A 17,966-nucleotide genomic window follows, 5' to 3' on the forward strand; every position below is an offset into this window, starting at 1 on the left:
TGCCATGCCATTTTTTTTCCTATTTGTTGCCTCTGTGTCTTGGGGTTTTAAGTATATTGTTTAGTAGGTGAGCAAAGATTAATTGCTTACCTTTTCAAATATAATTTTTTGCTGAATTAATATTAATATTATCATATTCTCCCAAATTTATTTGTCTTGGGCTGTAATAACATGTAGGAGTTGTGAACTTTTGTTGTTGTTTTAACCAGTACAATTCATCATCCTCTCACTTAAGGGCTTGATGTCTTAAAGAGAAAAATATCAGAAAGTTCTGACTTTCCTATGTGTGAATTTGGTTCTCAATCTGCAGTGAACATAACAGGCATTATGGTTAGTGATTTGGCCACACTGCCACTGGTGCTATCAATGAAGTTACCACCTATTATGGTTTAGAATACAACTTCTCGCTTAAGAGAACAAAATTAGCATAAGACCTAATTGACTATGAGTTTAGAATACATAAATCCTAAATTATTTAGATATCAAGATAAAAGTCTTTAAGAATGAATGGTTCGCAGGGAATTACAATAGCTAACAGACTGAATTAATCTGACTTGAGCTGCCTACACCTTTAAATGGATATGTAACTAATTCACTAACATTAGTGTGGTGAAAGTGCCCTCTTCACTCAGTTTATCGGTCATTTCAAACAACTGGTTTATTGGTGAAATCATTTCCCAGAAATTCTCTGTCCACCTTACCACAGCTTAATTTAAGATTGGTCTTATATAACTATTGTCCTTCAAAGAGTTGATAAAGAATGTATAATTTAATGAAAAATTGTAATTTTTTATAACATAGATCCATAGAAACTGCATTTGCTTTACACAAGTATGTGTGGAATGGGAAGGTAGTAGGAAATGATTGCTGCAAAATCTGAGGAAGGGCAATTTCCCTAATCACAAAAGATTTCTGCAAACATGTTCAATCTATGTATTGGTGAAAAGAAAATTAGGTAGTATGTCTTAAATGTCGTAAATATGATGATGGCTATATTACACTTATATCACCTATGTTTGTGTGTTCCATCCTCCTTCTGAATGAACCTGATTACATTTAATGTGATTGAGGAGAAAAAAAGAGGGGCAATCTAAAACAAGGTTTAAAGTGGTAAAAAGAGTTAGTGACAGAAAATATTTTTAGAAGTAGGAATGAATCTACATTGAAGGTTACATTTTAAAAAATGTTTTTATTTATGAATATATTGACTTAGGTATTAAATAAATTCTTATGATATTATGTTCCAACATACACAGTCAATATAGTGCTGTTGGTAGATACTATATGAATAATGAATCAAAATCCCTAGTAACCAGTTTTAAGCTGTCACCTTTTTTTCTCTCTTTTCAATCATAATCTATCTTTCCTATGAATTATTTTCTAAATCTTTTTCTATTTTAATTTCCATTGGCAGCAACAACAACTGCTGAGGCCTTCTCTCCTTAAACCAGAGGTATCAATTTTCTTTTTCTTTTCACACACATGGAGTCTTCATAATACTTTGTGATTTTAAGATCATCTTTCATGTAGGCAGAATAGGTGGCTGCCAACATGGCATAATTTTATGAGAGAGAGAAAAGATGAGTTTAAATAAACAGCCAAACCATTTTCTACCTGGTTGCCTATGGTTAGCATTCTAAATCTTTAACATCTCTAGGAATTAGACAAATAACTTTGTTCCTATTAAAAACAAGTTACACTGAGCACAGCAAATCATGAACCTAAGCAGTAACTTGTCTTAGTGAAACTTGATTCAGAAGTGTTCATGAGAGGTCAGATTCAAAGTAAGCAAAATTTGAAGAATGAATGGTGACACAACACTGAAACATAAAAAGATAGAAGCTGGGTTTTCAAAAATAGTCTTTAGTCATTTTATGTAACTCAAATTATTGCTGTTGGGCACATGTCTATTTCAAAATGCCTATGACAGCTGGTTTTTTTTCTTTTTTTCCTGCAAGAAGAAACAGATGTTCAGAGATATGTAGTAAGTGCATATCACCCATATTTATTTTACTTAATGCCTAAATTAAAAAATAAAAAATGCTAATTTTAAATATCTTTTTTGGAAAATTTACTATTTTATAAGCTCTAATTAGAAAAATATGTTTCTCGTAACAACAGAGTCTCACCTTTCCTAACCATAGTCATTTTGTTGTGAGAATTTATCTCCCCTGGGGCCTCCTTGGTGGTGCACAGGCAGTGCTGTGGGGCTGTCTGCAGCCTCTGCAGCACTGTTTGATTCCCAGCCGGCCAGGGAGATTCCCACATGGTGCAGCAGACCTCTCCTGTCTCACCTGCTGCTCCCCTCAGCAGTGTATTTGGGTCCATCTGCCTGTTCTGCTCCCTGCTCCATCTCTGGTAAATTCTCTCAACCTCCCAAGTCTCTGGCCTGTACCCCAATGCTTGTATAAAATAGATAAATCTTAAAAAAAAAAGAATTTATCCCCCCCATTCTGGAGGCTGTGTCAAAAATACTTAATTTTAATAAGTTTTTAAGAAAATTTCCAGGCATCTCTTTCAAAAACTATTGAATCAAATAACTCAAGATTTAAAAATCAACAAGGGACTCTGTTGATGGATCGCAGGGGGCTTGCTGGTAGGAGAATTATAGGAACTACACCACAGGGAGGAATCAAATACTATCTAAAAATTAGCAAAGATGTAAAAACTTAGTTTTTAAAAGTAAAAATAAAATTAAACATTTCACATTGAAGAAATAAAAATCCAAATACTGACTATTAGATGCAAGCTCTTAGGTAAAATATGTACCTCCTGCATGTCAATTTCATCTTCTAGAAAATGTCAGCAGTAATACTTAATATACAGCCCCTAGTTCAGCAACTGGAACATAGTAGGATTAAATTCAGACAATAGTAGCTATTACTATTGTTCTTGTTTGCACCAGTACAACAAACATTACTGGTAATATACCAAGTTATCTATATTTGCTCTGAATGGTCAGCCAAAAAAAAAAATAAAAAATATTAGGTATTTGATCTGCCCATAAAAATTCATTTTTAGTACTTATCTTGATGTTTTAAAATATAGGATCACCTGTTAAGGGAATGACAGACAACACAGACTATATAGAACAGCAAAATGGCCCACATCCCACTGTTCACGTCAATTAGAGGACCTAGTATCACCATGTTTTTCCTCAAAAAATATTTTTTTACAGAAGATATGCTCTGCTCTTCAGTAATGGGTGGTATAAGGATCTAATGATACAATTAAAAAAAAAGAATTTAAGTGGTACCCTTAAGATCATTCCCTTCCATAAACTCCTATTCATCTTTACTGACCTGAAACCAGAGAGAATGAGTGAGTTTTCTTGGTTCCTTTTCAGTCGCTCCTTTTATGTTTTTGGTCATCTGATGACACATACATACATACATGTGCATGTGTGTGTATATGTGTGTGCAATAGCCTCATTTTACTTACTGTTTTTATGAGTTTGACAACGACCATTTTTATACCTTTTATAAGCAGAATCATGAGCAACTGTCCTTTTGTGATTGGCTTATTTCACTTAGTTTGTGTTCAGTGTTCATTCATATTGTTGCATATGGTAGGACTTCTTTCCCTTTTAGGTTGAATAAGATTCTATTGTATGTATTTACCACATTTTCATATCCAGTCAGCATTGACAGACATTTGGGTTTCAACTTTAAAATCATTTAAAGGTCTTTTATGTTTCATACTTAGATTAAATGTGCATTGGTCAAACAGTGTAAAAATATTACTTCTGAGACTTACGTGCTTCATGTAATCCAATATAATTACATTGGGTTCTTGATGCCTCAAGGTCTAAGCCTACCTATATAAAATGCATATGTATATTTATTTAGTTTAAATACATATTAAATCCTAAATTTTAACTTTGTCCCAATTACTGAACTTTCTCAGCCTCATTTTTCATCCCTCTACCTGTTGTGAATTTTTTTTATTGAGTTAGAACTCGACATAAAAGCATACAAATCATGCTATACACCCAGATGAATTTTTAAAGGGTATACATGTCCTCCTACCTCTTAGCTTTTCCATTCCATGTCAACACTCAGAAATTGTCTCCTTTCCCTAACCTTTTCCCCCCAATATAAATACTTTAATGCAAATACATTGTAATTGAAATATTATGGAGGTAGAATTGAAAAATATAATTGTAAAATTAAATTTATATTGTGATTTGATAAATGTGTACACTGTGAAAAGATTCCTACTGGCTAGTTATTTACAACAACTCACATGATTCTTACTTTTCTCCTTTTTGGTGAGAACATTTAAGTTCTGCTGTCAGTAAATTTTAGTTATAAAGTACAGTGTTATCAACTGTAATCACCATATTTTATATCCTCAGACCTTTACTCATCAAATTAAGCCAAAGTTTGTACCTATTTAACAACCTCTCTTTATCTTCCCCATCCCCCAGTCCCTGAAATCACTTCTTCACATTCTGTTTCTATGATTTTGATTTTTTTATTTAATATATACTAGATTCATAGATTGTGCTATCATGTTGTATTTACCTTTCTCTGTCTTGGTTGTTTGAATTAGCCTACTATCCTGAAGTTTCATCCTTGTTGTTGCAAATGGTAGGCTTTCTTTCTTTCTACGTGTAGGTTTCTATTGCAGTGGCAGTACTCTGGCTAATGAGGTACGATTATTGCTAACTGATAACTTCTTACCTGGCTTCTAACACATTAGTTTTCGAAACAAATAATATGCCATAATGACATTTATGCCTCACATTTTGCTCATCTTTTTGTTTGGGTGATTCATCTGTTTTGTGATATAGTATGGTATTTTTCAAATGGACTTTTAATTGACTCCAATATAGGTCTGTTAATCTGGTTGGTAAATTGAAGCAGTTGTGATATCAAAATTGGAATTCTTTTCAATTGATTCACAAAGTATTTGTAAACTGAAAATTCATCATATAGTATACTTTAGCAGAGTAGGATTACAACTTAAATGTTGAGGAAAGTAATATGAGTAGAGTTTATTATTATATGTGAACAAAGACCAAATGACAGACTTCACTACAACTATGGGTGTCAATGGAAAACAGTGGTTGAAGACAGACAGAACCAGGAGAGAATACGTTTGATGTAAGTAGTAGTACCACCAACTAAAGTTCTGACATGTAAAAATATCAATGTTTTTATATTTTTAGTTTTCAAAATAAATCAAAACAAATTTTTCTATAGCATATTCTAATTAGAATTCTGGTACACATCATTTTTTATAGTAATGTTTGCAAAACAAAGTAAAGCTGAGGGTCACTGTCCATAGCCATTGTGCAGGCTGTGAATTTCTACACTTTAATACCTTTATGTCTTCAGAGGCTATTTCTACTCACTAATTACTATATATCAACAAAATAATTTTTATCAATAATAAATGATTTTAGAACTAAGCACCAGTTCATTTTCCTATAGACATCTAGTTTCCTTCTTTCCCTTATTACAAAATAAATTTTATCATTTGACTTCATGTTATTCAAATGGATTCAAAGGAGAAACAATGAAATTTAATAGCTTTTGAAAATTGGTTTCATATGAGTCTCATGAAATAAATCATTCTGTAAGACTAGAATTTGATGGAAACTCTAGAATTGTCTAGAATATAGAGCTGGGATCTTGAATGGGGTCCCTGCTCTATTTTTTTTTTTTTTAGAAAAGAAATAACTAGGAATACATTTTAAAATGTAAACATCCTTGGAAGATATAGACTATTATAGTTTTACTGATGTAGCATGATTATTATCAAATCATTTTATGAGTAATTTAGATGAATAGAATTTCTCTGGGTATTAGAACACTATTATCAGAAAGATGAACATGTTAAAGACAACAATATGATTTTCCACAGACTAACATCTGTGTTTAACATAAGTTAAAGTATAGTGCCTTTCATAATTTTCAACATTATACAAAAACAAGTGGTATCATCTTTAATTTTTGATTAATTTACCATGAAGAAAATAATTTATATTCTTTACATTTTTGGTTCTAATAGCAATTTGTGTAAAACATTTGCAGCCAGAAAGAAAAAAAAAATTGAGTGTGTTTAACATTTGTAATCATAGCCATTTTGGCAGGACTGTTTTGGGAGCCATCCACTTCTGGGTCTGGGAATCTGACTTTGAGCTGGAATGTAATAAGAATTTGTTTTCAACTGCAATTTCTCTTTTTGAACAATAGGAGTTATCCATGGAATCTGGAATTGATCCTGGCCAGGAATATGGACAAGAGTATTACAGTTATGAGCATGGGTACATCTTCAGATTTTTCATCCAGTATCTTAATATTTTTATGGACACTGAGGAATTATTAGATGGTCATTACTGCAACCATTCATTTTGTAAATGTGCTTTCATCTATGTGTTTTCATCTATTTCATTACGAAAATGAATATATGTTGGTTTAGTTTCAATGCAAAGTTAATCATGTTTCTAGATTGAGTTCTGTTTTGATGTTCTGTGTTGATACTGACTACTGCTCTAAAAATGAAGTAAAATATGCAAAATTATTTAAAAGGGAAATAGAAGTCAAACATATTTGCTCAATTCCTGAATTCACCATTTCTTTTCCTATGAGATGTTTAACATTTTATCTAACAGATCAAGGTCAAGATTTGCATGAGAGAAATTAAGAGGAAAGCATACTTAAGATAAAGTAATTAAGTATTTCAAAAGGCACTTCTATACACATAAATTAACTGTTTTCTGAAAATACAGTACAGGAATGTGAAGACCATTACAATGTTTGAAGTAGATCTTAAGAAGTTTTAGTTGTGAATAAGCTATTATACTTTCGGGGAGTACCATTTTATGCTCTAAGTTCATCAAATAAGAATTTGACTTTCTGTTCACATTAGTCTCTCCCAAAATTTAAATCTGAAATAATTTGACTCTTTTTACTGTTATTCTAGGATACCATTATGGTTAAAATCACTTGTCATGAGGTTGTGGCTTTTGTTTATCCTATGATTTATAATTAGTTTATTAGGAGCCTAATAATGCTGTATATCTATTGACCACATTGGTGAAGAAAACAGCTCAGACATGGTAGATGCTACACAGATCACATACACACAGTTTTTAAAGTTGCAAGTTTCTCTTACAGGTATGAAATGCCTCAATATGGAAGTCGTCGCCGTTTGTTACCTCCAGCTGGACAAGAGGAATACGGTGAGGTAGTTGAAGCTGAAGAGGAATATGAGGAGGAAGAGGTAATTACTCTAATTTTCTTTGTAAGGTTAAAGTTCAAAAAAATATTTAATAGCAGCCTACAAAATATTTGAAAAAATCAGAACTCCTATTCATTTAGTACTTGTTTTCAATAGAAATTTAACAACACTGACCATTTCTTTGTCATTACGTAAGTACAACTTACTTTCATTTAATAATGTTCAACACCTATAATAAGGTCACAACAAAATTTATATTCCTTAAATCCTAAATGTTATACCATAAAAATAACATTAAAATCAAACGTAAAAAATGTTTTGCAAAACCATGATTACCTTCATTTCCACATTTTCTGGTATAACTAATACTCATGAAAAAATAGTCTCAGGTCTTCCTGGTGGCCTAGGGGTTAAATCTCAACACTTTTGCCACTTCTGTCTAAGTTCAATCCCTGGCCAGGGAGCTAACCCACATGGCACAGCAGACCTCCTTATCTGACCCGCTGCTCCCCTCAGCAGTGTATTTCAGTAGATCGGCCAGTTCTGCTTCCCTCTCTGTCTCCGGCGAATCCCCACACCTCTGACTTACACCCATTTCTTCTATGCCAAAATAAATAAAATTTTTAAAATAAGATTATCTTTTAATTATCAGATAAATATCACCACTAAAATTTTAATGGAATTATGTTATTTAACCTAGCACAAGCCATTAATATCAAATTATTTTACTTTGTAATATTTACCTGAAACATTTCACTATAATTTCCCCTGTTCACAATTAAGAAAACAGTGGAATTTTACATCTACTATGCTCATGCTATCATAATTTCTTGATTACTGAAAATTTTGATAAAGGAAATACATAAAATTTTTAAGTCTAGGGATGGGAGGCGAAAGGTAATTTTAAATTATTTTTCTCCTTTGATCAAAACTGCAATATAAAATGTTCATTAAAAAAATGAGAAAGTGTTGGATTTTAGTATTTAAAAGCACAAGCCAAAATAAAATAATTTGCATTCTTAATTACCTTCTGCCTATATGCTATGGGTAAATAGTAGACAATTGTGTGATTATTCTCTGAAATCACTTAATGTAACTTGGATGAAGCTAGCACTCTGTAGATTCATTCCTGATAACTTGCATGGGACAAGGTCAAACCATAACCATCTCCCAGTTGACACTTCAATTGCATTTTCATGATTTTCAGGAAAAGGCAAAGAAAATTAGAAAACCAAAAGTTGAAATTAGAGAGCCTAGTGAGGAGGAGGAGGAGGAAGTAGCTGTCACTACTGAAAAACCACCAACTGAACCTACATATACCACATGGAAGAAAGCCAGAATATTCCCAATGATTTTTAAGAAAGTTAGAGGACTAACAGATAGAAGAGGTATCGCTGACCTTGAGGGTGAAGAATGGCAGAGACGTCTTGAGGAAGAAGAGAAAGATTATTTAAAACTAACTCTGGACCAAGATGAAGCAACAGAAAGCACCGTGGAATCAGAGGAAGAATCCTCAAGTGACTATACGGAATACAGCGAAGAGGAATCTGAGTTCAGTGAGTCTGAGACGACGGAAGAGGAGTCTGAGTCAGAGACACCCTCAGAAGAGGAAGAAAGTTCTACTCCTGAATCAGAAGAGTCGGAGTCCACAGAGTCAGAAGGAGAAAAGGCAAGGAAAAATATTTTTCTTGCAAGGCGGCGGCCCATTCCTGAAGAGGTCAAGGGCATCAAAGGTAAAAAAAAGAAGCCACCTAAAGAACCAGAAGAACCAAAGGTGGAAGAGGAAGAGCAACCACCAGCAGAAGAGGAGGAGACTGAACAAGCCCCTATAGAAGAACCAACAGACCTTGAACCTGAAGATGTCACTGAGGAGGGCAGTGCAGAATCAGTTTCTGTGGAAGGTGTGGAAAGTGAGGGGGACTCAGGCAGTAGTAGCAGTAGTAGCGAAAGTCAGTCTGGAGGCCCCTGGGGCTTTCAGGTGCCAGAGTATGACAGGAGCAAGAATGCAAACCAAAAGAAGTCTCCAGGAGCTCACTCTGAAGGGTACAACACAGCACTTTAAAAGAGATCACAGTAGGTGGGAGTTTTGCAGTGCTGAGTGTTCTTGTGTGCAGTGCCTCCTGTGTGTTCTTTGAAATGACACTTGAAGTGGGGGAAACTGATTATGATTTTGATATGACTTTAGATGCCTGCCAGAAAAATGAATATATATGCTATACAAATAGATTTGTATAGTACGGTATACTTGCTAAAACTGAGTACACTTTCCTATATTGGTAATTCAGAAGACCTGCAATAATTAATCAATATGTAATATTTTCTAGATAAATATCTGTTAATGCAGTGTGGTTTATGTATTACCAGTGATAGGAATGGATTATGTGAATATATGTCAGAGATTTTATTATCTCTTTAAAATTAAAGCCTGTAACAAATAAAATCTCTGACAGTCTTTTTGCATATATGTGCATTTCAGCTGGCAAAGGTTTTATCAAAAATGCCAGGAACATGTCATACAGGTTTGTAGCTAGAAATTTTAAACATTGACTTAAATATCTTTTGAAAACTTGAAACTTACTACCATTCATTTTCCATTTGTGCATTATGAGTTAAAGTAGATTTAGAAAAAAAATGACATAACACTTTTTTCTGTGTAAGTAAAGGTAATTTTGAAATAATTCTGAAATCTGGTTTCTAAATTTATAAGTCAGAAAGAATGGCTTATTTGGCGCAACACGTTGATAGTTTGCATATACTGAAAGTGCAGTATTATTATAACCAAGAATTGTCTACCCTTTGCTCCTTGCCATTTCCACTATAGGTTTATAAAAGAAAAATGAGTTTGTGGGAAATTCCCACTATGTTTCAGTTACTAAAGGACAGTTTATAGTAATTATGTTCCAGTCCTATAGATTACTGAATAAATTATGCATGATGGGAAGATATTTTAACCAGAATGCTTCAAGTGAATAAATGCACTGAATTATATATAAAAAAGCTTAACTGATAGATTACTGAGGAATTAGAATAATGCAGATTTAAAATTGTCTTTAAAATATTGGAGATAGACATAACACATTGTATTAAATGTACCCATGCCAAACATCATTTCAAGTAGAACTTCCTGAAGAATATAGCGACTGTCAAACAATATAGTTGTCAAACAATGGATCAAACCCTAGCTAAATATAAATAATGTGCTTTCTTTTCATGTAGAGCAGGAAATTCAACTAAAAGAATTTGAGTGCCTCCTAAAATGTCTACTCCCTATCTCTGCAACTCTTTCTTCTTCAGAAGTTACTAACAACAGTACTGAACTGGTGGGAAAGAAACAAATGTTAATGTAAAATTACTTCCCTCTCCTCTAGCTCTCTTGAGTTATTTACTTTTCATAGCCTTCTATCAAAGGTTTTGTATTTCACAGACATTGTAATCATAACCCTTTTCATTCCTTTGCTGATAACTCTTTTTTTTTTTTTTTAACAGTGGGCAAGAAAAAGAATGATCAAGTTAGTTGTTGATGGAGAGTATGAAAGTAGCTCAACTGGAGAAGACAGCGCTCCTGAGTGTCAGAGAAGCCGCCTTCACCATCCTAATATCCATAGTAATATCAATGGCAATATATATATTGCACAGAATGGTTCTGTGGTGAGAACCCGCCGTACCTGTCTTGCTGATACCTTAAAAGTTACTTCTCCTGTCCGCCTGGGGAGGCATTTTAAGAAACTGGACAAGTTGGCAGTCACACATGAGGAGAATATCCCTCTGAATACATTATCAATGGGGCCATTTTCTACTGAGAAAATGAACACAAGACCAACTCTAGTTACTTTTGCCCCTTGTCCTGTGGGGACTGAAAGTACAGCAGTGAAGCCTTTGGGTAATAGGCTGAAAAGCACAGTTGAACAGGAGACCATGGTTGACAATAAGAACATCAAGGAGGCTTTGGAATTCCATAGCGATCACACACAGTCAGATGATGAGGAACTTTGGATGGGTCCATGGAACAACCTCCATATACCAATGACAAAACTATGACTGAATTTTTTAAGAGTTATTTTAATTTTTACTTCAGTTTTTAATAAACTGTGCTTTCTATTGTCACTGAGAAAACAACATGTGGAATTTATATCGTGCACACAAGTTGAAACTTTGAACAATATGCTTTAAGGTTTAAAAAGAGGCAAATTTGCACCCAGATTCATATCAACTAAATGTTCTTCCCAGAAAATCTTTTTGGATAGACTCTCAATTCACTACATAGCATGTCACTTAATTTATCTGTTTTGTTGGATCTTAGTTTTTTTTTTTTCATTTTAATAAACATAATTTACTAAGTGATCATTTTTACTTTGTTAAATAACATTGATTATTCTTCATCTCTAGTTCCACAAAACTTTTTGGTACTTGTAATTTTTCTTCACATAAGAATTGAGAAAAATATATCAGAGGAGTTTATAGTTAACAGGTTTATACAGTTGCTGTCTATATTATCTTGATTTTTTTAATGAAAGAATGATAAAGTAATAGTAAATGGAGTAATCTGTAAATTTAGAATCATGAGCGTATATTTCCTTATTATCTGACATAATTTTTCAGTTTTACATATATATGTTCCCCTCCAACCCCCACCCCTGCTGCCCCCCCAACCACTATACCAAACACATTTGGTTATTTAGTTTAGCCACTTGAAGTTGAATAATTGTTTAGAGTACATCAGCAGCAGCAGAAGTGTACTGAGAAGTGGGGCAGGGTCAAATAGGCAATAATGTATCTAGAAATTTTTCAGTATGGGAGAGCTATATAAATAACATCAAAGAAGTCCCACATCAATTTCACTGGACATGAATATTTTATAAACTTAATATACAGGAATTTGACAAGTCAGGAATTTATATAATATGTGAAATGCCTATAACAGATATATAGATAGTTTCAAATGTATTATAGTATTTTATTTCTCCCAAGTTCAGTTTTATATAGAATAACTTAATGCACATAATATTTATGTGCATAAAGAACCAGAAAATGATAGCCTGGAAATTTTTTAATCAAAGAACACAGTCTTGATTTTTCATAATTGAACAAAGCACAGTGTTTTAGCATTAACAGAAATGAAATCAAAATGTCCTTTTAAAAATTCCCAAATCTTTCCTTATCTGTTACATATTCTCCAGATGTAAAAAGGATGAATGGTAGAATTTAAAAGATTTTAGAATTCTACTGAATATGACTCAGCAAGTTATAGCTATAGCTCACCTCAAATTTTGCACAGTATGGCCAGGTTTGGATTTCAATAAAATTCTCATAAGCATGTTTATTATGTGGTTGAGGGACCGAATAATGCTCTGCCATTATTTATTTCCTTCTCATGTTTCATATTTTTCAAATATTTATTATATCTCCTTATTTCCAAAGTGAATTATTTGTATATAACTTAAATTTGACAATTTACATGAATAATGTTTTAATTTCAGATTTCATCAAGTATTTGAGATCAAATACTTTAACATCTCATTTATCTGACATTAGAAATGAATATATTCTATATTCTTGCTAGGAAAAACAAGCAGCATTTATGGGGAGCTTGTTAGAAATATAATCTCGTGCCCATAGCTCCCTGGTCTACTAGACAAGAATCCACATTCTCATAGGATCCTAATGTGGCCTATATGCACATTAAATTTTCAGAAAAAAATATACTATTAAACTCTAGGACTCAATCTTTGAAGCACCAGTCATTTTTTTAGTATAAAATACTTTGTATAAAAATTCAATTAAACATACTTGTACACTAGCTAAATCAAATCACTAAATACAATTTAATGTTTTCCTGATGGTCAAGACCATTTCAAGTAGCACCCTATGATACAAAGAACTTTTATGATTTTTCACTCTTTCTCTAATTTCAGGGTATGATATTCGCTAATTTTGCCATTGTGCTTTTGTCTAAAATTTAATTTCCAATGTATACTTCTAACCACCTAGTGAAAAGTTTGTGGTTATTGTTTGTCTTGCTGGTTGTTACTGAAAAATCATTAAACTAGAGATTGGGATCAGGTATGTGGATTCAAGTAAATGCTTTACGATGTTTAGATGCTTTTTTCTGGTCACTAATAGAATATGAGAACTGTTTTAGAAATGTGAAGTTGACAGAACACTAATGTTCAGATACATGAGATGTCACTTTTTAAAATTTAATTTTACAAAAAATGCAAAATCTAACCTACCTAGCAGTCATATTTCATCAATTTCAAATTGACCATATTGATAAAATTATGAAGTTAATCTGTCCCTAAGTTAAAGAAAATAATAGAAAGATAAATAGTATTTGCACAGTGGCAACTGATCAAATATTTTGTCAGTATATTTTGCGATAAAGTACATACAACAACATATATACTACTAACTATAAATCTGGACAGATTAGTTACTTTGATAGGACTTTCATTATTCTATAAAACCTTGACTCAGGATTAAAATTGTGGAACCCAGGGGAGATATCTAAGTGTTTAATCTTAGAATACTACATATAAATGATGTTTCTATGTAAGCATTTACAAAGAAATTGATGTTATATTTCCTAGATAGGCATAGAGCTTCTGTTGTCTTAATCAGCACCAGCTTACAATTTAGGAGAAACAGCAGATCTCAGCTGATTAAGATGAAAACAGATGATATGACTAAAACATTATTTAGACCTGTTGATTTCACTAGACAGTCTCATGGGTGGGAAGGGGAGGAAGAATAAAAAAATATAGTCAAGGTGAAAAGTTGCCTTGAATTTATATGTATATGTCATTCATGTTATTACACCACATTATTAACATGGATGTTAAAATAAGTTATTTAGTCCAAGTGGTTTTTCCAAATGGGATTATGGTAGCTACTATTAAAATATAGCTATTCATGTTTATGTATCATAGTCAGTAAAAAACTGAATATTGATCCTCAAGGGAAGACATTTTCTTTAATTTCTTTAGCCTTGACTTTTCTCTTGTTCTGCTTCACTTTATGCACTTTACACTATAAGTGGAGCTTACATACCACGTCAACAAATTAGTAAAATAGGCAGAAAGTGCTAATAATCTATTCTCAGGGCAGATGCCCATTGGTGCCTGCACATAACACAGTGATAAGGCTGAGGGATAGGTTCGAAATATTGGGGAAATCTATTTTTTATTGATAGTTGCTCCCTCTTCTGAAATGATAACATGGATTTCTTTGCTCTATCTTTTCTCTCTTGTATTTTATATTGTTAACTTTGATCTTTATAATAGCAAGCTTTACTTTTTGAACTGGTATTTTTTTTTTCATTGCAGTCTACTTTAAATTTATGGTAAGTTAAGCACATATATGGAAGACTTGACTATTCTCTATATTTGAAAATTTATCAACACATTCACAACTTTTCCAATTTCTTTATCCAAACACTTGCTTTTCTTTAACAAATATTATGTTACTGTATGAAGAATGAATTAGAAAATTTAGGTAAAATGCATTGTTATGCACTACACAATATTTCAAAAATAAATTTCCATTTCAAAAAAATGATTTCTCATTATTCTGTCAGGTGGGGATAAAAATCAGTAACTATTTTTTCATTTGCATATTTAGTACTTCAGTTTGATGATAATAAAGAAAATTCTGCTTGGCAAACCAGTATCTTAGAACAATGTGGAGAAAATGACTTTCATGTCATTTTATATATTTCAGTCATGTACACACCAGTTCTAGGAAAAGTGGACAATGTATTTCCTAACATACCACCTAGCCATTTATTAAAATAACAAACATTGTAATTACAAACACTAAGTTATTCATGTACAAGCAGGTACACAGAATTGCTATGAGCAAAATGATACAAAGCATAGTCAACATAAAGTTGTGTCTTTTTAACAGGAGTCTAATGTCTCAGAAATTCACAATTTCTATACTTTATATCTAGCTATCTATTTTTCTGTCCACCCAAGCAACTCAATAAAATCTGCTTATATTACCCTGTATTTTTCCCACAGTGCTGAAGCTCATAGCATTTCCACCCTCCCATTTTGCCTTCTGTATAAAAAGTAAAAAAAAAAATATGTTTGAGGGCATTATGGATACTAGAAGAGGATGTTTTGTTGGCTTCATTGATGTTTCCTTACGGGATAGTTAATGTATTAACAATGACTTGTTTGAATTTATTGTGAAAGAGACTAGGTTTTATCAAACACTAGGTTGACATTTAGTTCTTTATCTCCTTAATCTAAGCAACAAGATTTGCAAAAATGACCATACTGAAATTTTCAAACCACTTTTTGCCAGTATCTGTGACTTTCTCCCTTTACTATCTATTCCGCAGCATATTTATTTTCACCATGTTCAACATAGGATTCTGAATTCTCTATCCCTATAACACAATCAGTTGTAGTGCAATGAGAAGAGAAAGTGAAATTTTGGCCAGTTTGAATGAGCCAATATATTTAAATTGTTACGTTGAGGACCTCCACCGACACAGGAGAAATCTTGGTGTCTCTCAAGAAGAGAAATTCTCAAAGTACCAGAATGAAGGCAGCAACCAAGTTTATTAGGAAGCCATAGGACAGAACACTGCAAGAAGCAGTGGGCAGTCTCAAAGCAGGAGAGCCACACTGAGCATTAAAGAAGTTTTTGTTGTTTTTTTTTTTTTTTCCTTTCTGGGTGGGGTGGGGCCCCTTTAATTATGTTCCCATCTCTCCTCCAGATACCACAATTAATTGAAGCTACCCCTCCCTGTCTCCTTCTTTTCCAGTCAAAAGACTCTTCCCCGGCCTCCCAAACCTGCCAGGACTTACTTGGTCCTTGAAACAAAGAGACTAGCTCCAGCTGAAGAGTAGGATGGCAGAAATGCAGCTGTGCTGGGGGATGGGGCAGGGAGCCCTTTTCTATCCCTAACAGTTACTTTAGTTATGAATGCATATTTATATTCATATAAATAAGACAATATATTTGTGTTGCTTTTATAGAATTTCACGTCATACAAAAGATATATATACTTGATGCAGCAAATACTTGTCCTTTTTAATTTAAGCATGTACACTGTGCACGTTAAAAATACTAACCCTTAAAGTCTTATTTATATTAACATGTATAGCTGAGATATCCTAACCATAGCTTGGTTGGTAAACAATAAGTATAGATATAATAGACATAATTTATGTCAGTGACATATAGATTTATATCAGGTTCTTGCTACTAAGAGACAAAATTACCCAGAGACCCATCAGTTGATCTTAGGTTAAAATTAATTTAGGGGCCTCCCAGGTTGCGCAGCGGTTGAGCGCTGGGTTGCGAAGCTGCCCGCAGCCTCTGCAGCGCCAGTTCGATCCCCAGCCAACTGCTGAGGGTCCCACAAGGCACGCAGACCTCTCCTGCCACCCGCTGCTCCCCTCAGCAGTGTACTTCAACCATCTGCCTTTTCTGCTCCCTGCTCTGGTGACTTCTCTCACCCTCCCGCACTTCTGACTGTACCCAGTACTTGTATAAATAAATTAATTAAAAAATAAATGAAATAATATTAATTTAGGTTCTAAGCTACCAGCATCATTTACTAGTCATTTCTCAATATTTTATCTACAGGGGAGAGGTTGAATGATTAATTTTGGTTCTATTCATTTCTTTGTTACTATATTATATGGGTCATATCTATGTCACACTCAGATTCAGTTTCTGTAACTACAAAATGAGTTTGGGTATGAATTGTAGGGACATTTTAAGTAAAAACTGAAATAATGAGCATGATGTTGCCTTAAGCAAGCATTACAAGTACAACTACCCTTTACACAACTAACAGCTGCGCCCATCTCCTGCCTGTATTATCTATTTATATCCCATTTCAGAACAGAAATGTCTTAAAATATCCCCAAAAATGCATAGATGACTAGAGGTGAAATAAGTTTGTATGAATAAAACAAGGAGAAAAAAAGGTAAGGGAGAAATAAGGTTTAGAATACCACCTAGACATGTCACATGGTTCCATACATTTTCATTTAGGCCATTAGTTTAACTCCGATGTCCCCTGATTGCCAGATCATAAAAGGAAAATAGAATTAGTTACAAGATTCGTAGTGCACATAAAGCTTAAACAAATACGGAAAAAAGTCAGCTTTGTATGTTACTGTAACAGAGAAATTTTTCCTAAAGGTTAACAATTTGCTATCTTGGCTTAGTTGTAGGCATTCATATATTATTTCTTTGCTTCTCAATTCCCTTATATAACACACAAACATCAGTCTTCCTTCCAGGAATTCTTCCAGTCTTTAAGTCCAAAAACAGTCACCCTTTTTCCAATGTATCCTAGAATGACTGAAGAAATTTCCAGAATATTTTCCTTCAATAGCATTCTTTCTTGCCAACAGATATTTATTAACCCCACTGTAATTATTAATCAAAGACTGGGTTGTAAAGGTCTGCAATTTTCACAGCTCTATAGCTATGCTGTTTGCTGATGACATCATATGTAAATGCAGACTTATTTCTTTAGAATATAGTTTTTCCCTCTTGAAGCTCAAGTCTAAATTTAGGGAACCTTGTTTTAAACAAATGAAACTGGCTTTTTATAAGGATGAAGAGTACAGATAGCAGGCATCCCTGGTGGCCTAGAGGTTAAGTTTCATCATCATTTCATCACCTCTACAGCCTGAGTTCTATCCACAGCCAGGGAGCTAAACCTCATGCGCAGACAGACCTCTCCAGTCACACACACTGCTTCCCTCAGCAGTGTGGTTCAGTAAATGGGCCTGTACTGCTCCCCA

General features: G+C 33.4%; 1 protein-coding gene across 2 annotated transcripts in view; it reads left to right on the forward strand.

Moving 5' to 3' along the window:
- Nucleotides 1–11,481, forward strand: part of PCDH15 (protocadherin related 15) — a 1,524,279-nt gene extending 1,512,798 nt beyond the window's left edge. Inside the window, exons 34-35 of one of the 2 annotated variants that reach the window (XM_054690675.1) lie at nt 7,128–7,233; nt 10,678–11,481. In XM_054690675.1, coding sequence (XP_054546650.1) covers nt 7,128–7,233; nt 10,678–11,229 — 658 coding nt within the window. In that variant the 3' untranslated portion in view covers nt 11,230–11,481. Of the gene's footprint in view, nt 1–7,127; nt 7,234–8,398; nt 9,254–10,677 lie in introns of those variants that run through there. The other variant, XM_054690674.1, reaches the window with a different exon arrangement.
- Nucleotides 11,482–17,966: the final 6,485 nt, after the last annotated feature.

The sequence above is a fragment of the Talpa occidentalis genome, unplaced genomic scaffold (genome assembly GCF_014898055.3).
Source record: "Talpa occidentalis isolate TD23 unplaced genomic scaffold, MPIMG_talOcc4v2.1 talOcc4.8, whole genome shotgun sequence".
In the NCBI taxonomy this organism is placed as follows: Eukaryota; Metazoa; Chordata; class Mammalia; order Eulipotyphla; family Talpidae; genus Talpa; species Talpa occidentalis.